General features: G+C 44.7%; 1 protein-coding gene across 2 annotated transcripts in view; it reads left to right on the top strand.

Moving 5' to 3' along the window:
• The window catches only part of RNF144B (ring finger protein 144B), a 79,215-nt gene continuing 58,749 nt past the window's right edge, over positions 1-20,466 (top strand). The window contains exons 1-3 of one of the 2 annotated variants that reach the window (XM_029945241.1): positions 1-71; positions 3,793-4,001; positions 12,848-13,048. In XM_029945241.1, the coding sequence (XP_029801101.1) occupies positions 3,972-4,001; positions 12,848-13,048 (231 nt within the window). In that variant the 5' untranslated portion in view covers positions 1-71; positions 3,793-3,971. The remainder of the gene's footprint in view (positions 72-3,792; positions 4,002-12,847; positions 13,049-20,466) is intronic. The other variant, XM_029945242.1, reaches the window with a different exon arrangement.

Below are 20,466 nucleotides of genomic sequence, written 5' to 3'. Positions count from 1 at the left end.
CTCCCCGGGGCGCGCGGGCCGCGCTGCCGAGAAGCCCAGGCGGCGTCCTGGGGCCCGAGCCCTCCCGCCAGGTAGGTGTCGCCAGGCTCCGGGGTGGCCGCGGGCGGGCGCGGAGCGGGACAGAGGACGCGGACAGGACCGGGACTACATAGTCTGTAGCTTTCTTTTCTGCCTCCGAAATGGGATTCATCCCGAATGCCTTAGACACCTGTTAACTTTTCAGAATGGACGCCCCCGGGGAAAGGTAATAGAGAAAGTGGTTTCGTCTCCAAGCAAACGGCCTCTGCGAAATGTATCGATTGGCAAAGTCAAGGTTAGGTCAGACCTCCCCGCGTCTTTCTTAAGGGGAGGCTAGGAGTTGGCATCATCTCAGATGTTTACCTTCTGTTATGTGGAAACGCGCAGCACTGTGTTGACATGCGTAGATGGGAATGAGATGGGGTCTTGGGGTCTTGGCCATACGCTGTAGTGACTGTTTTGCCAGTTGCTGGTAAGACAGTGAAACTCGGATCCTATATTGCTGTTCTCAAGTTTTAGATTAAAATGAAAGGGATTCCTGTTCCAGCAGAAAAAAGGGACCTTGAGCTTTCTCCTCTCTGGGCACCTTTTGCTTTCCTTACGGATTTGGGGAATTCCGCTGGAAGTCTGCTCCTGAAGCATACACTTCTTACAATCAGATTTCTCGGAAATGCATTTCCCCGTCTGGGAAAACGTTCCCTGTCTTCATGCTTTCACTGCCGTGGGTTCCTTCTGCCGCAGTATCTGATTAGACGTTAGCTGCGGGTCCCCATAGGACTATCGGTGTTCTAAGGTGGTGTTTCTGGATGTTTGTTTGAACAATGCAAGGTCTCAATTAAAGAACGTGTATCTCACATTTATGAAGCAGCAGTTGGGGGGGGGGGGTCCTAGGCCCAGAAGGATAATAAATGAACTTTGAGATGACTCACTTTTAGGGTGTGGGTAAGAGGCAAAAGGAACCCAGCCAGGCTTCACGGAGTTGCTGGCTAATTAAAGTATCTGGCTGCTGCAGTGTGCAGGGACATGAGCCTCCTGGTCCCTGGTCCCTGGTCCCTTTCAGATCTCACTGCTCTGTTGGCCCCCTCCTTCTCCTGATCCTGTCCTCTCTTCCCGACCCTGGTCTGTTTCATAAGTAGCAGCCCCTTAACTATATCTGAAACTTTCTTGAGGTGGAGAGGGCAAGCAGAGAGATGTAGGAGATCCACGGGCCACATTAGGAAATTGTATTACATCCAAGGCCACGTTTTCACACCCCTCCTGTTTTACCCTTGCACACCTGTGACTGGTCTTTTTTTCCCTTGTGGTGGGCACGCACTTGGAGAAATAGGAAAGAGAAAAAGCCTTCTGTTTCTAAAGTAGCTGCTGACGAATTGAAACTGCCTGGATGAGTAAATAAATACAAGGCAAACGTGTATATAGAGAGTGAAGTATAAAAAAGATGGCGAGTCACCAGCACGAGGCTGCTTGACTTTTTATTTAAAACAAACAGAAAACATAACCCCAGAAACCCCCAAAGCAATCACCCTAGATAACTCGCTCTTACACTGCTGTGCTGGAAGTGAGGTGTGAGTGTGGTCAAGCTCTGTCCATTTACCCAGAGTTCTACAAATATTTATAGTCGTCTCTGCCAAATGTCTTTGCGCTGAGCCCCGCAGAATGCTCTCAACATTCAAAAGCTCCATTCTCATGAATGGCTTTAGTTCACTGGCAATTCAAAGGCACCCAGGCTTTCAAACTAGGTCAGTGTAAGACACGTCTTTTTTTTTTTTTTTAAATAATTAGTTTTTGGGTCTCCCAGATTGTGAACTAGGTTTTCTGAGCCAAACTTCACAGCGGAGAAAAGTTCTGCTTTATCGAGAAAGAAAAAAACCAGCTTATTTTATCTGTATAAGAAGACCATTTAGCTTTCTGAAAACTATCTTTCTCTTCAACCAGATGAATACTTTTAATCTGAGAAAGGATACTTAAACTTGGTTTTGAGAAGCTGGTTGAATATGTTAGAGATTTAGAACGTTTGTAAGGACTTCAGAATCCATGCTCTGTGGTGTTTCTGCTAATTCTGGCTTCCGTCTTTCCCCAGCCCTTGACCTACGACATGACTTTCTTGTTGAGCGAGCTTCTTCGTGTTTGAAATCACCAGTTTGCGGTAGAGGTCAGGAATCATGCTGAACCCAGATGCTGGGGAAGGAACAAAGTCCAGACAGTTTTGGGACTAAGCCTACTTTGTGCAACTGATTATTTTGGATACGGGAAGGGAGCCCAGATGCCACACAAATCATACTTTCCCTTTGAGCTTTGAGGAGTAGGTATCTGCACTCCTTAGTCCTGAGCCCTGAGACACTGTTTTTCCAGGGGTGCCCACCTTCATTTATAGAAGCTCTTAGTTATAGCAAATTATCAGTGTCTGTAAGCCTTTAAACTTCTAGAAGTCAACCCACGTGAGAACCAGACCTTTAATATTTTCTCCTTCCCGTGTGAATTTAAAGAAGTTATCAGTTGTGGTATTGAGCAACTACTTAGTGTTTGCGAGGTGTGTGCTAGATGCCAGAGATAGATGGGAAAGGTGTGGCTTTCGTCCTGATGGAATTACTGTTAGCTCAGAAGTGGCTTTGGTCTAGAGTGGCAATTGTTTTTATTAATGTTTGTTTGTTTGTTTGTTTATTTGAGACAGAGAGAGAGAGAGAACATGCACACACGAGTGGGGGAAGGGCACAGAGGGAAAGAGGATCCTAAGCAGGCTCACGCTGTTAGTGCAGAGCCCAACATGGCGCTCAGACTCTCAAACCGTGACATCGTGACCTAGAGCTGAAACCAAGAGTCAGACTCTTAACCAACTGAGCCACCCCGGCACCCCTGAGAGCGGCAGCTCTTATTAACTTACGTTGTTTTACTGAAGTATGTTAGGTGTTTGTCATGCTGACTTTTTTTCTTGTCGTGTTTCCCATATGTCATCTGAGCGTTAAGTAACTTGAGGAGGCATCACAGCACCAAAGTTAATTCAGTTATTTAATTTTCACTTGCTTTTTCACCGTTAGGTACAGGTGGGAGGTCTTGCACTAATGTTCTATTTTTATTCACTTTGGCATTTGCTTTTGCTGGGTCAATGCGTATTTCTAAACCCAGCACGTCACGTTTCAATGGTTATTAAGACCCGGGAGACTATACATTAAAGAGAGTAAAATTGGCCAACGTGTTTGCCATACAGAATGAGAGACTTCTGGTTTGTGACGAGACCTCCTTCCTTGAACGGAGAACACAGCGGCCTAAGTGAAAAATACTTCTCTTCTCCACAGCTGGAGACACTGCCGATCACATGGCTTTTGTAGCATCTGTTAAAGACTGTTCTTTAAAGCTGTGTCTCATTGGCTCCCATCTCTGCTGTCATGAGTTTGAGGCACAGACCTTTACTCCACTGGTTCTTTGTCTTTGGCGGAAGGGAGAACAAGACATCTCCCATTTGTGTCTTTACTGGACTTGTGACCAAAGTGTCACAGAAACCCACCAGATGTCCTATATATTACCGTAGAAAACTATCTGTTAACAACCTCCTCAACTAGTTTACTCCTTGTGCGTGGAGACTGGGTTTAATCACCATTACATCCCTAGCACCTAACATGTGGAATTCAGGTCTTTGTGGGGTTGACTCTGTTTCCTGCATTACTGGGTTTTGGAGAAAAGTGTTTGGCAAAGGCATGCTCTTGCTCAGTGTGGGATGGGAGGGAGTCCTCTTCCAAGCTGGTTTTAAAATTCGTTTCTAATTAAAATTTCTTATAGGGCACTTCTGACTTTCACCAGAGCGGATAATACAGATACATGTGTTTATTGATTCGGAGCAAACGTTTTGATGTAGATGTCCGTGCCTTAGCAACTGTAGCTTCCTGGTAATGGCATGACCCACGAAATCAGCCCATCTCTTGCTCTACGGGACTTTCTGAAATAACACTCTCCTTGATATGTTCATTACCTCATCGTCTGACCTGCCTGTAAGTGGCGTTCCTTCCTGCTTCTGAGCTTTGTTGTTATGCCAGGCAGAGGGAAGACAAATTTTTCAGCAGGGCTGCGTGAATAATTGTGAGAGGCAAGGGAAGCGGTGATTAACCAACGGGGTGGGCAGGGCATTCTGGCGACGTTGGGCTGGGAGCTCCCGTGAAGAATGTAAAGTCACAGTGCCAAAAATATCACGGAGCTGTTATTCTCCTATTCACCCTGACCTTCTCTGATAAGTTTTAATTGTTAGAAAAGCCAAAGACGGATTTTCTCCTCGTGGGCCTTTCCCTGCAGCGGTAATGAGAAGATGGAAACAGCAAGAAAAAAAAAACAACAGTGTACTTTTTTGAAAAAGGATCAGCATTTTGCAGATGTTAAAATTTGCCGTCCTAGATGCCCGCGCCCTGTAGGATTTAGAGTTAGTTTGTCACACCGTCATCTGCTCTGTTGGCCGTTGTCTGCATAAATCTTTCCGTATATTTCTCCTACATATTTTGTGGGAAAAACATAAAAATTAGATATTATTCCCCCCATAATAAATTGTAAGTGTATGAGGTGATGGATGTGTTAACTAACCTTATTGTAATCTTTTTGAAACTTGTGTAGACATCTGTGTGTATGTACACACACCCATGTCTAATCATTACACTGTACATCTTAACCTCATACAATGTTATGTATCGATTATACCTCAATAAAACTGGAAGAAAATTAGATCTTATTAATAGCTGTAACAGACTATACATAACTTAATTTCAAATAGCATAGAGACTGTTTAGAAAATAATATTTGCTAATAATTAAGATGCTCCTCCTAGGCACCTGGGTACCTCAGTCATTTAAGCTTCCGACTCTTGGATTTCTGCTCAGGTCACGTCTCACAGTTCCTGTGTTGGAGCCCGAGGTCAGGCTCTGCACTGACAGCACGGAGCCTGCTTGGGATTCTCTCTCTCTTCCTCTCTCACTGCCCCTCCCCCTCTCAAATAACATTAAAAAAAAAGAAGATATTCCTCCTAATGGAGTATCTGCCCTTTTCACCTGCATACAAGTTATTAAGGATGTTTTTGCACATCAGTTCCGTTTTTAGAAGATTACAGTCTCTGGGTTCCACATTTATAATCTTACTGACATCTTGGTGACTGTTGGGATGATGTTAAAGCTAAGGAATTAGAGACTGAAGTATTTTTTCATTTCCTGGTTTCCCCTGAATGTGGCTGGGAAGCAGGTGCAGAACACATAGGCCCCTTTCCTATTGCATGAGGCACAGAGACAATCAGCCTTTTACTACAACGCCGCCTGAGGAGGTGAATGTTTGCCTCCATCACATCTAAGAACTAAGCATGTCTTGGATTTGTTTATACTAGACAATAGTGTCTAATATATTTTATTTTTTGCATATAATGACAAAGTATCCCCTGTGTGATGCTGGGCATCTGTTTATGGCCTTGGATGTTATTCTTCTAAAAAAATAATTAAATAGGGGCACCTGCATGGCTCAGTCGGTTAAGCATCTGACTTTAGCTCAGGTCACAATTTTGTGGTGCGTGGGGTCGACCCCACGCCGGGCTCTGTGCTGACAGCTCAGAGCCTGGAGCCTGCTTCAGATTCTGTGTCTCCCTTTCTCTCTGCCCCTCCCCTGCTCGTACTCTGTTTCTCAAAAATAAACAAACATTAAAAACAAATAAATAGACATAAAATGCTTGTTTTTCTGATATAACTGGATCTGTACTGGTTCCTATAGTCCCTCAATGGCCAGAGAGTGGGTCAGAGATGCAAACACAGAGTAGACCACAGCGCTGGCCACTCGAGAGGTCTGCCCTAAGTCCTTACCTCCCTAAACACCACTACCTGTTGGCTGGCTACTCTCCCAGCCAGCTGGTCTACCTCTCATTCCAGACAATACTTAGGGTCGAACTTCAGCAAACGACTAATGGCTGATGATGGTCAGCATTTTACTAGACTCAGTCAGTACCATCTGAGTCATTAATAGCTTCTGTTAAGAGCGTGAACTAGCAGCTAAATAACTGTATTGGGCAGAAGTGCCAAGGTCAACACAGCACTTCTTTTCAGAATCTGGTTGGCATTGGGAGAGCTTCCTAACAAGGCAGAGATGGGCTCTTTGGGTTGTGTTTCATTCGACTTGCTTAGAATATTGGCTTCCTGAGAAGATCTCTGTAATATAAAGGCAACCCTCCAGCCTTGCCTTCCCCACCACCTACCCCGCTCGCAAACCTTTCTCTTTGTTAGCTTTCTCTGAGTCATGCATTCATACCTTTTATTCCAGCTACCTCGCAGGAGTGACTCAGTGTCTTACATGGGCATGGAAACATTCCGAGACTATTCCTTGTCTCCTCTTGTGTTCTGTCCCTCATTCTTAAGTAAATCTTAGACTTGCAAAGCATCGTTTGGAATTCAGACCACAGCACAGACCATCTGGCTTTTTACACCTATTAGCATTCTCTTCTATCAGTAGTAATAGCCATTGTGTTTCTTTTCTATTTGTCTGGGTCTCTCTGATTCTGCTTCATCCATTTAACTGAATTTTAAGGTTTTTGCTGAATGGTGCAAAAAATCCTAAATGACTAAGTGAGTATCCCGGTGAAACCTTGTCCCTTCCGACTACATTATCTTCTTGTGCTGTGGAAAGATTGCCGGGACTCTGGGTAGTGAGACAGGCATAAATGACATTGGTTAAAAATACCCTGAGTGTTGGCTCGCCCAGCCTCTGCGCTTTTGGAGCAGATTGTGTCTCCAGGCCGCCAGCAGAACACGCAAAGTCCTCTCCATCGTGCGCTGCCAGCACGCCGCCCCGTCGTGTGGTTAGTTCTATTTCAGCAAGTGATACTTGCAGAATCTGGGTGAAGTCTGCCCTCCACACCCCACCCACACCCATGCCACCAACTTCAGAGAGTTTAAACCTAAAGGCAGCTGTCCAGTTTCTCTCCCCTCCAACATGCCCCTTGCCTTCTCTGCCAAAATTCTTTTCTCCTTGGGTTCCTGACACCCGAGAAGAGAGGCTAGTCACGTTTGCAATAATGGGAAAAGCAATGATCCTCATTATCGTTTTAAAACAAGCAGGAGGGAGGGGAGACCATTCAGGTCACTTTCTTCTTTGAGGTGAACCGTGAGGTATGAGGCGGAACGGGTTGAGCAAGCCAGTGAGAACAAACTACCAGCGAGCCAGTCCCTGAAACCTGGAAGGGAGCGGGTGTGAACAGTCCGTGTACCTGGGAACCCGTGGTGCTGTGGAAGGGTTGGGAGCTGCCGGCGTGTGTGTGTGTGTGCATGTGCATCTATGTGCGTGTGTGTGCATGTATGTGTGTGCGCGGACGTGCATGTCTGTGTTCACGAATGTGTGCGTGCATGTATGTGTGTGCATGTAAGTGTGTGCATGTAAGTGCACGTGTATGCATGTATGTGTGTGCGTGCATGTGCATGTGTGTGCATGTGCATGTGTGTGCATGCATGTCTGTGCGCGTGCGTGTCTGTGTGTGCATGTATGTGTGTGAGTGTGTGTGCATGTGTGGTCAGCTTCCTCTGGACACCCCACCCCCCTAAACATCATGCCGTTTGCTCGTGATTTGGGTGGGCAGCTGAGTTTCTCCTCTCGGTGGTTCTGTGTTGGGGAGACCAGGGAATCCTAACGAGATGTAAGTGAAGACACTAGGACACCTCGACATCTCAAAGGAGAGAACTTCAGGACTCTGCTGATGGTTGCTTGAAGAGCTCTGTATATAAGGAATCAAGGGTGAAAGGATTTTCTGGTTTGATATTATTTTCTTTTTATGAAGCACTCAGCATGTGTCATTCACTTAAAAGAATTTTTTTAATGTTTATTTTTGAGAGAGAGCGAGCACAAGAGTGAATTAGGGAGTGACAGAGAGAGAGGGAGACACAGAATGGGAAGCAGGCTCCAGGCTCTGAACTGTCAGCACAGAGTCTGACACAGGGCTCGAACTCACGAACCACAAGATCGTGAGCTGAGCTGAAATCGGGCGCTTCACCAACTGAGCCACCCAGGTGCCCTGTGTCATTCATTTTAAAACCTTCATTACTGATTTTGCTCAAGTGAAAACTCAAAAAGCAGGTTTTCAGCCTATGCCTGGTGAAGCCTTCAGCATCTGTGATGGTCCCTGGCGGGTGCCCAGGGAAGGGTCCCAGGGACTTGGCCTGGCTCTCCCGGTCCCCTTCCACCAGCACTGTCCACCTCACCCCCTTTACACAGAGGCAGTTTACTCCAGATTCTGTTTTTGTAAAATTCCATTGCCTTGAACATGTTTGAAGGCCGTCACTTCAGGGAATCGGTGTTAGTGCACACAGGGAAATAAATCCCTTCTCTTTGAAGAATCATTTTGGATTGTTCACATCTCAGAGATGAAATATGTGACCTCCTTCCTCCGTCTCAGTCACAAGTACGGCCTTGTTTGGAATGCTTGGAATTTTTGTTGTTGTTTTAACAAAACAGGTCTCTGCTTTGGAAAAGGCTTTTATCGTCAAAATATTTTTATAGATAAAGTACGGTTTAAAAAGTTGCGTATATGTATATTTATTAAACTGCTTCATTGAGGTGTGATTGAGGGACAAGACGCTGTACATACTTGATGTGTCCAACTTGAATGAGATAAACACGTGCCCGGGGAACAGCATAATGCCTGTCCCTAAGAGTGCTGCGTCGTATACTTAAAAATTTGCTAAGTGGGTAGACCTTTTTCTTTTTTTTTTTGAAGTTTATTTAGAGAGGGACAGACAATGCAGCAAGAGAAGGGCAAAGAGAGGGAGGGAGGGACGGGAGAGAGCGAGCGAGAGCGTGAGAGTGAGCGAGTGAGTCTCAGGTCGGCTCTGCGCTGACAGCCAGATGCAGGCTTGAACCCACTATCTCTAAGATCGTGACCTGAGCCAAAACCAAGATTCAGATGCTTAAGTGCCTGAGCCACCCAGGCACCCCCCTAAGACGAGGTATCTTATGTTAAGTGCGCTCACCACACATACACGCGCATGCAAATCATGACAAATCAGGAGGAAACTTTGGGAGGTAATAGATATTTCTATATTGTGGTTTGTAACTCACAAAGTAAGGAGCAAGGCAGGAGATAAGACTGTTTCATGATTAACTTTTAAAAATATTTATTTGGGGGGGGTGGGGCAGAGAGAGGGGGACGGAGGATCTCAAACTGGCTGTGCTGAAGCAGAGAGGGTGACACGGGACTCAAACTCACAAATGCCAAGATCATGACCCAAGCTGCAGTTGGACGCTCAACCAACTGAGTCACCCAGGCGCCTCTCAATAGACCATTTCTAAGAGACAACCTAAGGAGTATTCAATTATGTCTTCACTTTGTGTGCATCCTATGTCTCTTTCTAAAAAATAGTATTGGGGCACCTGGCTGGCTCAGGCGGTAGAGCCTGTGACTCTTGGCCTTGGGGTCATGAGTTCAAGCCCACATGGGCACACTGGGGGTAGAGATAAGGAATTTTTCTTTAATTTTAAAAGTTAAAAAAATAATGTAGATTGAAACTATAAGAATTCCTACATCTCCTGCTGGGTCGGAATGGCAGGATTTGCCTGTTCACAGCAGCTTCCTCCAAACGGGCGCTTCCCGTAATTGACATTCATGGTGTGGGGACATTCGGCCCTGTGTCAGTGCCCTCTTCCCTCTGGAGGCATTTACTGGCTGCATTTCCTCTTCTTCGCCACAGCTTCTCCTCCCCTCTTCCTTCTTCCTTTCTAAAAAAGTTTTTTAATTTAAAAAAATGTTTATTTATTTTTGAGACAGAGACAGAGAGCGTGAGCAGGGGAGCGGTAGAGAGAGAGGGAGCCAGAATCAGAAGCAGGCTCCAGGCTCTGAGCTAGCTGTCAGCACAGAGCCCGATGTGGGGCTCATACCCACGAACTGTGAGATCATGATCTGAGCTGAAGTCAGACGCTTAACCGACTGAGCCACCCAGGTGCCCTATAAAACCTTTTTAAAACTTTAACATTTCAATTCTGGGCATAGTTAATGCAGTGTTCTGTTAGTTTCAGGGCTGCACTAAGGTTGTTCAGCAGTTCTATGCATTTCTCTCTGCTCCTCACGGCAAGCGTACTGGCTACGTTTCTTCCTGATGTCTGCCTTCAGAGCTCTCTTTCTGTGGGCAGAGATCAACAGAATGTGTTGTATACACCATGTTGGGAAAACAGAAATGTGAAGACAGCAGTTGGGGGAAATTGGTGATATGGGTGTTGTGGACCTAGGATGTCACGGAGCGTTGAACAGGTGATGGATGTCTCAGCATCAGCTGGAAAGAGGACAGAGGTAACAACACTCATTTTTGCTCCTGACTGACCCTACAGAGAGACTTTTTTTCTTTAACTTCAAAATCCCGAATTTGATATGTAGGTTGATTGGCTCTTGGATGATAGCTCATTAATAGTTAAATAAGAACACCACGTCTTAAACCTTATAGGGCCTTTCCCAGAAATATTCTCATGGAAGCCAGTCATTGGTTAGCTTCCTATTTAAATTTATTTTTAATCAAGTCTACTACTCATCCAGGAATAGGTAAAAAGCCTTGACTGTTTCAGGTTACTAGAGTTAAGAGTAACTGGTGATTCTTTCTGGTATGACATGAAGAAAGTTAGTGTAGTTAGATCTCCTAGATGTTTTTTTCTCTCCATGTAATACAGTTTGTTTTTCCCTCCCTTGTCATACTTTTGGATCTCTGTGTTGAGACCTAAGGCACTGTGGGGCTACACAACAAATGCCAAACATGGAATTTCTTCTGCTCCAAAATGGGGATCAGAAGTCTGGTTCTCGTAGGGGAAGAGGGTATTTACAGTTATTTCTGTGGCAAAATTTATTAGGATTGGCCACACTCTTTTGAAATAGTAAGAACTTCAGGATTTGGCTTCTCTTTAATTAGAACATGAAATTTCTTGATGTGTTAGGAACTATAGAAGATTCCTTTCACAATTATTTTTACCTCTTTTAACGATAATCTGAATAAAACAAGTGGAAGGGTTTCGCCTCTAGTTCTTGTTTTTCAGGGTAGGAAAATCCTTCCCTGTAGTCTTGCCATGTTTGAAGACAGACTTTATTCTGCACAGTTTAGGTGATCTTACAGTAGTTGTGGTCATGAGCTGTTTGTCTCTTTGTCTCACTTGAGATCAATTACACAGGAAATTGGGGACAGAAAAGAATTTGGGGCCGCGTGGTTCAAGTTCACTGCCTAAGACCTGGGAGATGCAGAGCAGCAGTTCATCGGCATGGCCTTGGGATTCCCGGCATCTTCGGCCGGGCCCGACCATGTGTCTCCTTCCATCCAACTGACGGTTATTCCTACTCCTGCCCTGGAGAATGATAATCCCCTTGAGATCTTTCCCAGTAGACATTAGGTGACTAGAACATTTGTTTCCCATGTTTTCAATGGAATGAGCAAACAGAAAAACCGAGGTCTCTGGGGGCACCTGGGTGGCTCAGTCGGTTAGGCATCCACCTTCGGCTCAAGTCATGATCTCCCAGTTCGTGAGTTCAAGCCCCACGTCAGACTCTGTGGTGACAACTCAGAGCCTGGAGCCTGCTTCCAATCCTGTGTCTCCCTCTCTCTCTCTGGACCCCGACCCCACTCATGCTCTCTTAAAAACAAACATTAAAAACAAAAAGAAAAACCAATGGTTCTGCCCTCACCCAAATGGATCTGCCCCCCGACTTCTAACTTCTTTCTCCTCATTCCATTCCCCCATGTACTGTCCACTCTCAGGTGTAAAGGACCAGGGCTGGGCTTGGTCTCAGAAGACGGAGGTTTGAATTTCCTCTGCTGTATACCAGCTCTGAGAACCTGGGCAGATTATTTTACTGCCGCTAAAAAGTTACGATCATTTAACATCTCTGTAAGGTGAAGGAAATAATCATCATGGTTGCGAAAGAGTGAATATAATGACATGTGTGACAGAACACTGCACTGATCTCCTGTTGAAGAAATCTATAGAACATAAAACTTACCATTTCAGTCGTCTTTAGTGTGTAATTTGGTGGCATGAAACAGACTTACAGCTTTGTGTAACCGTCACACTCTCCATTTCCAGAACTTTGCCATCATTCCAAACAGAAACTGTGTACCCATTACGTGGTAACTCACCATTCCCCCTCTCCCAGCCTCACCTTTCTACTTTTCTGTCTCTCTGAACTTGACTGCTCTAGACACATATTGATGGGATCGTACGGTGTTTGCCCTTTGCTGTCGGGGTTATTTCACTTAGCCTAATGTCTTTAAGGTTCTTTCGTATTATAGCGTGTGTCAGAATCTCATTCCCTTTTTTAAAGCTGAATAATATTCCATTGAATGTTCATATCACATTTTGTTTATCCATTCATCTCTTGATGGGCATTTAGTGTTTCCCCCTTTTGGCCGATTGTGAATAAATGTGCTGTGAACATCCGTGTTCAAGTATCTGGTTCCATCCTGGTTTCAATTCTTTAGGGTGTACACAGAGAAGCAGAATTGTTGAGTCTTATGGGAATTCTTTGTGTAATGTTTTGAGTGACATCCTATTTCCAAGTATCTTTTTTTTAACCTGTTGGACTGTAGAATGCAACTCCTAAATGGTGTGTTTGTTCCTTGTGGTCTTTTCGTTCCCGTAATTTATGTGGTATGAGTCAGGATGGTGAGGTCCCCTTCAATTTCAGGACCTCAGGAGCAGCTTGCCAAGGAGGCAGGCTCTGTAGCCCGTGGCTCTCAGAGATGACTTGGTTGTGTGCCTAGAGATCACGGAAGGTGAAGGTTTGCTCTGTTGGTGCCCGAATGTGTTGGCTAAACCACAGCTGTATTAATGAATATAATGTTTTCTGCTTTGGACCTTCCCATAGGGGTTGAAGAGACTGAAGACAGCTGAGGACAGGCTGATGGGCTCAGCTGGTAGGTTCCACTATCTCACCATGACCGCTGAAAATCCGACGCCGGGAGACCTGGCTCCCTCCCCCCTCGTCACTTGCAAACTCTGCCTGTGTGACCAGTCCCTGGACAAGATGACCACACTCCAGGAATGCCACTGCGTCTTCTGCACAGATGTAAGTTTTCCTTGAAGCCTTCTTCACAGGCGTGAGGAAATACCCAGGGGAGGGCTAGCACAGCACAGCATAGATTTCTGTGGCTTTCTGAGAAGCCAGGGTTTGCTACAACAGGCTTCTGTTTTGGAGAGCAGTTCCACGTTTGGATCTGTTTCCAAGTAGTGTCTGGAATAGTAAGTCTGATATTTATCATTTTTTAGGCAAAGTATAATGTACATATGCGGTTTAGTTATTGGATGAATAAGCAGACTCTCTTCTTAAAGCGCTAGGAAAGAAACAAAATAGAAATATTGTTAACATGTCTTCGTTAACGCCCATCTCTAAGGAGCTCATCAGGCATTGAATGATGGAGAGATCGGGTAACAATTAACTGAATTATCTTTCATATAATTATCTTTTATATAATTCATATAATTTCATATAATTTCCCACAAAGTGCATGATACATAAGTCTTTGACTTTGTGATTATCTCCTTCTTTTCTTTTTTCACAACATGCTGGATGGTACTTACGCATCATGATAAAGAGTGTGTAATAGATCTGCAGGGGTGAGCTTCCCTCTTGTAGTCTGACACTTGGTAGTAAAGTCTATGACCTTGATCGTGCACTTCCCTGAACGCTGGTTGATTAAGGTGTGAAGATAGGAAACGGACTGTTGAATTCTGGCTACCGGAAGTGTGAACCCAGGGGTCTTACTCAAATTTTCATTTATTCAGATCTCTTTTGAGCTCCCACTGTGTGCCGAGGACACAGCAGTGAAAGAGATGCTTCCCATAGGGAAGATGGACGCATTGAAGGGACTGTCCAAGCTTGGCAAAGTCAGGGGTAGCTAGATGTAGCATACCAACGGGATGTCTCACCCGCTTGGGCCTGGAAGGGGGCATCCTGGTGGCGGTGATCACTGAGCTGAGGCCTTACACAGGAGTTGCAAATTGATGCCCATGGGCCCACCTCTGGGCTCAACACATTTTTATTTGGATCCCCAGTTGGGAAATTTCATGAAAAAATGAAAAAGCAGTAAGATCTAGTTACTCCAGGCCCAGAAATAGATGATCTTTCCTCTGTTTGTATTCCCTGCCTCTCTCCTGCATGTGTTTGAGTCAACTACTCTTTTAACCCGAGGATGAATTCAGAGTCCTGAAGGAGGTATATTGGCATCTGAGCATGGCAGAGGCCTGATGCCCAAGTTGCAGTATTTACCATTTATCTGTGCTCTGGCAGGGCCTTGTCTGGTCAGACTGTTACTGTTTATTAGACGAAAAGTGTAATAATTACTAGCTGAATGCAGGTTTTGTGCCCTGATTTGAGAAGGAAATTGAAAAGTTCAGGTACAGCGACCAGTGCTTAAATCAAGGGAATCAAAGCACAAAAGAATCCTTAAGGCAGTAGAATCATTATAAAGAGGTACAATTACTAAGCATACTCCTTAAAAGAGATTAACAGGTTAAGGTGAAATAAATTTTGCTCTATCTCTTATTAGTTAATTTGATCAACATGCCATGTTCTCCAGCTTGTTTATACTGATTAGAAAACTGTTTTTGGTTGAGGATTAGGGTAGGGAGAAGCCTGGGAATGATTTTTAGGTAAAAAGGAAAGTGACTAGGGATGCCTAGATGGCTCAGTCAGTTGAGCATATGACTCTTGATTTTGGCTCAGGCCATGATCCCAGAGTGATGGCATCGAGCCCTGTGTCAGGCTCTGTGCTGAGTAGGGAGCCTGCTTAGGATTCTCATTCTCTCTCACTCCCACTCTCTTCTGTCACTCTCTCTGTCACTCTCTTTCTGCTGTCTCTCTCCCCATCTCCCTCCCTCCCTCCATCCCTCTCCCTACTCATGCTCTCTTTCTCTCTCTCAATTAAAAAATGAAAAAAAAAAAAAGGAAAGTGACAAGTGACTATCGTCCTTTCCTTAAGTTTTGAATTCTGGGGTCCAAAAATGACAAGTAGTACTGCTTATCCAGCACTACCTGTGCCCCAGGACCTGTGCCAGGCACTGGGATTCATCAATTTGAGAAACAAGACCAGCAGAGATCCTTGCTCTGAGGAGCTTATATTCTATCAAAGGCAGTTGCAGAGCAAACCTGAGGAATGGGTGAGTTACACAGGATGGGGTAAGAGGGCTTAGAGAGAAGGCAGAGCAGGGCGAGGAAGGTGGGGTGCAGGTCGGCGGTGTTGCAGGTGCCGTAGGCTGTCAGGAGGACGCCTCGCTCCTTGGCGGCTGTGTTTGCTTCTTCCTCATGTCCTCAGTGTGTGTTGCTTCAGGAAGTGACCTTGTCACTGAGGGGCAGCTTCCGTTTCCTTGGGTCTTGTTTGCTGCCGAGTGCTGTGCCTCAGTAAAGGATTCTTTCTGACTTTCTCACGTACGTTTTGGACCCTTACTCACCCTGGAAACAGAGGCATCAAAAGCAGTGTTTGGTTAAAGGCAGGATGGAAATTTTTGCCTGGGGGTTACTGATATTTGAAAAGCAGGATCTGGAGTTGGGGTTTTGCTGTGAGACCTAACAGTTCGGGATTCATGTTTGTTTGCGGGTGCTGGGTAGAGGCCCACACGCGGAGGCAGCACCTCGTATGGACAAGGAGCGGACGCTGTCACAAGTGTGGGTACGCGAGATCTTAGTTCCCAGTTAAAAGCCACACAATGGCTTCTTGGTTCTCCTTCGGCGATTTGAGGGTAGGAATGAGGACAATGAGGGTTTTCTGTCATCTATGATCATACTTCCTCATTGTCGGGGAGTACTCCAAACCGGAAAGTCCGGTGGCTCGGTAGTTTTGATATCCCTCCAACACTGGAACTTTTAAAAAGCTATTAAAAAATGTGTCGAATCCCCCCACATCCTAATTTGCACACCAATATTAGATGTTCAATATTTTAAAAATTGTTTTATTTACTTTTGATACAGAGAGAGACAGAGCATGAGAGGGGGAAGGGCAGAGAGAGAGGGAGACACAGAACCGGAAGCAGGCTCCAGGCTCTGAGCTGTCAGCACAGAGCCTGACGTGGGGATCAAACCCAGGAAGGTGAGATCTGACCTGAGCCGAAGTTGAAGGCTTAACCAACGGAGCCACCCAGGGGCCCCAGATGTGCAATATTGATAGTAAAGATATCAAATGTGTTTGTGTTTTCAAGGCTGAAAAGAAATATGTGACATATTTTAATTGGCCACATACTAATAATTCCCAGCTTTAAATATAATTGGATGACGTGTTCAAAGTATTGGCTGGGAAAGACTTCTTGTGCGTACTGTTCCTTTAAGATGGTTTTGCTAAGATTGTTCTCCTTCCCTTCCTCATTATGAGGGTGTCCAAACAGAATAGACCGCCTGCTGGATACAGTACTATACTGTTATACTTTCATAATTTAATAAAGTTTTTTATACATTCTGTCTTCGTCCTGTTTTCCTTAAGAACTATCCCGACCACATTGCTGTGAGCTTAAATTCTTTCTGTTCCCAAGATCAGCGTGCTCTGGGAGAGCAATGTGGATAGATGTGGGGTGTCTGTCCTGACCATTGGATATGAGCCAGCTCACTCCCTATCTTTAGGGAGATCGGGCCTTCCAATAGGCGCCCCAACCCACGTGTGTTCTGTGGACTTCCATCCAGCTCGGAAACAGAGGTGATCCTTGACTAAACTGTCTCATGGTCAGATTGGCTTTGGAACTGGTACGTTCTCCATTCCTCTCTTGGAAGGATCCTAATACATCCTACAGGCTCTGTGAAATCTTGAAAAGCAAGGGGGCCATGTTTAACTTCTTCTGAGGAAGCATTTCCATTTGACCACGCCACCTTTTTAGGAGAATACCCATGAACTTCCCCCACAACTTCGGCTCTGGAGAACACTGCTTCAGTTTGTTCCCTGTAGGTAATTCTTGATTTAAATGACCTCCAGAGAAAGGAGTGGGATGGATGTAGCTTCAAATAATCCATCAGCATATAGGTTATTTCTTGTTAAAGGAACCTTATGTGTTCTATTTCTGATGATGGTTTCTCTGAGACTATTTACTCAGATTTAATATACAGAAGAAAGTGTGGCGTAAAGCAAGGAAGGGTAAAAATATAGGACACAGATGGGCATAGCTTTCATTAGCATGGCTGAACTCACAGACCGTTATGTGCATTATGGAGCCAAAGAAGCTGGTATGGTGGGGTTATGGAGAGAGGTGTTGCAAAATTACTCGTTCTTATACTTGAAGGCTAGATATCTGTCTCCAGGATGTTAGTCTACTAACTAATGATATGCAAAACCTCTCTCTCTCTCTCTCTCCTTCTCTCTCCTGTGGATTTAAAATAACCCAAACATGAAAATTCAAATTTTCCTTTTCTGGCATTTGCAACATACTCTTTCAGATATAATAACACCACCCAGTTATACTTCAAGTGGAGGAAAAAAAATTCATAAAAGTCTGTTATCAGAGGAGGGAAAATTTGTGGGTTTGCTCCCCTGTGAGCAGTTTTTGCCTCTCTGATTTATTCTGAAAGCTATTTCTGTCAGCCACGAATTAAAGCATAATGGAGACACAGTTGTTGCTTGTTTTTATAACCTAGATAATTTCACCTGAAAAGAGTCGGTATGTTGGGCATGGCCTATTTACCTTTCAGATTAAAGACAGGATGTGCTGAGCAGAAAGAAAATAATGTGCAGCCATATTCGTGCGTTTTTTCCATTACATTTTGTTGGCTCTAAGTAGTTAGAACTCCTTTTACTATTCATTTCTCTGAGCCAAATGGATTTTCCAATGTTTAAAAAAGTGAGAGGAAATATAAAACTTTTTAGACCAAGCCCTTCTTTTCCTTGGGGCCTGTTGAGTGACCTTTAAGAACAGCCCACATATGGCCTTGGAGACATTCACAGTTTGGAAAGATTTGCAGTGTGTGCGTGCACTGTTGCATGTGTGTGTGTGTGCGCGCGTGTACCCGTGCACACATGTGCACCCACATGGGTTAGTAGTTTTCAAATGAAGCAGAGAGCCTGCGGTGGTTCTTGCCTGGATGCTAACAGACATCTATGGTAGGATTTCAAGAGGGTTGCCATTTTTGTGGGTGCCTGGGTGGCTCAGGTCATGATCTCATGGTTTGTGGGTTAGAGCCCCACGTTGGACTTTGTGCTAACAGCTCAGAGCCTGGAACTGGCTTTGGATTTGTTGCCTCTGGTTCTCTTTCTGCCCCTCCCGAGCTCACACGCTGTCTCTCTTTAAAAAATAAATAGGTATTTAAAAAAATATTTTTAATTTTTAAAAAGTGAGTGCAGATTGGGAGGTAGGAAGACCAGATTCAGGTTTAGGCTTTGCCATCAACGTGTGCAACCTTAGGCAAGACCTGTGGCTTCTCTGAACCTTAATTTCCTCACCGGTGGGGTGGAGGGAGGGAGGGGATGATCATCCTTATCTTGGAGCACTGTAGGGGGCATCGAGTGAGAACTCGAGTCAAGTAGCTAGCTCAGTGCTGAGTCTCTTTTCAGTTGGGGCTGTTAGTCCTTTCTTTCCTAAGTTCTATCTGTGTGCTGAGCTGTTCTGCTTTTCAGTAATGTTTCAGAGAAAGGAAGTCCTTTGAAGACTTGACTGGCTCCCTCTTTAGCCTTTTATAAGAAGACGGTTTTATAGGTGATTTCAACCCTACTACTATTCTGAGACACCCACAGACTGGTGGTTAGCAGAGAGAGAGAGATTCTCTGTTGGATTTGTCCAAAGATTGGCTGAGAGCTTGGGGCTCCATGTTGAAGAGTGAGAAGTAGGACTTTGAGGAAAACCAATAAAACTTTAAATGTGAAGAGATGAGGGTATCTCCCCAAAGAATATGAAAACACTAATTTGAAAGCATATATGCACCCCATGATATCGCAGCATTATTTTTTTATTTTTAATTTTTTTAAATGTTTATTTTTGAGGAAAGAGAGAGACCGAGTGTGAGCAGGGGAGGGGCAGAGAGAGAGGGAGACACAGAATGTGAAGCAGGCTCCAGGCTCTGAGCTATCAGCACAGAGCCTGATGCAGGGCTCAAACCTATAAACTGTGAGATCATGACCTGAGCCGAAGTCAGATAGATGCTCAACTGACTGAGCCACCCAAGTGCCCCATACTGCAGCATTATTTATAATAGCCAAGCTATGGAAGCAGTTCAACTGCCCCTTGATAGAAGAATGGATAAACACGACGTATATATACATGAGGTATATTATTCAGAATGAAATCCTGCCATTTGCAAAAACATGGATGGATCTAGAGAGTATAATGCGAAGCAAAATACGTCAGTCAGAGAAAGACAAATACCACATGATTTCGCTCATATGTGAAATTTAAGAAACAAAACAAACGAACAAAGAAAAAAAAAGACAAAACAAAAACCAAAACCCCCCAGGCTCTTAACTACGGAGAACAAACTGGTGGTCACCGTGGGGGATGGGTGAGGTACGTGAAGCGGCCTTACCGTGCCGAGCGCCCAGTCGTGTGTGGACCCCTGAATATTGTACACCTGAAACTAATATAATACTGTCTGTTAACTCTACTGGAATTAAAATTAAAATAATCAAAGCCTTCAAAAAACCCCGTAACAGTGAATAGATGTGCACGTTTCTGACGGACGTAAGAGATTAGATGTCAGAGTGTCTCAGCCTACCATTTATTTAAAAGCTGCTTCCCCCCAATAAGGATATAGTAATAGAATAACTCATTGGCTTGATATGTATAGCCTAGTATCATTTTAAGTATTTTTTATTGAGAACTTTATGGAACCACAGGAAGTTAATGAGGCATCGTATGCCAGCAACGTGACAAACATTTTTTGTCCCCTCCTCTGGTGGTGACCTGCTGCCTTTCCTGAAGCGCTCACATTTTCTCCCTTTCCCTGCCTTCCCATCCTGCTGTTCTGTTAAATGCACAGAAGTAAATTCTGCCAGTTCAAAGACCTCTCTGATTCTGTTGGCTTCTGATACTAAAACATTCTGGTTTGCAAGTTTGTCTTAGGCTCTCCCTCCACTTTAAGTCAGGGCAAAGTGAATTTATCTTTGTCGGGTTTGCAGTGACTTCATCTGTCCTTGTTAATTTGTAAATGACTTCAGTCTTCTCCCTGCTGAAACTTGAAAGAGCTCGGAGGAATAGGACTTTGCATCAGTCAAGTCGCTGATTTGAAATGCAAATTCTGATACTCTGTTTTCCTACTGAGGCGTGAGCTGCTTCAGGCCACATAGCATCTGAGAAAAGGAGCAAATTGTAGGAGCGTGAGAAACAGAGTCCAGCTGACTCAGGAAGGAGTTGGCTGTCGGGGCCCATGATCTCATCCACGCCCAGTGCTCACCGCTCACTCCCTCCAGGCGAGTGTGAGATGCAGGAAGAGGGAACGGCACAAGAGGAAGCCACACTCTTAGGGCTGAGCGACTGCTGTGGCTCCTCTTCCTGGGTGCCACAGTGGTCGCATGTCTGAGAGAC

The sequence above is a fragment of the Suricata suricatta genome, chromosome 7 (assembly GCF_006229205.1).
Source record: "Suricata suricatta isolate VVHF042 chromosome 7, meerkat_22Aug2017_6uvM2_HiC, whole genome shotgun sequence".
NCBI lineage: Eukaryota > Metazoa > Chordata > Mammalia > Carnivora > Herpestidae > Suricata > Suricata suricatta.
The sequence above is the reverse complement of the archived record's forward strand: the minus strand, read 5'-3'. Positions and strand labels throughout refer to the sequence as shown.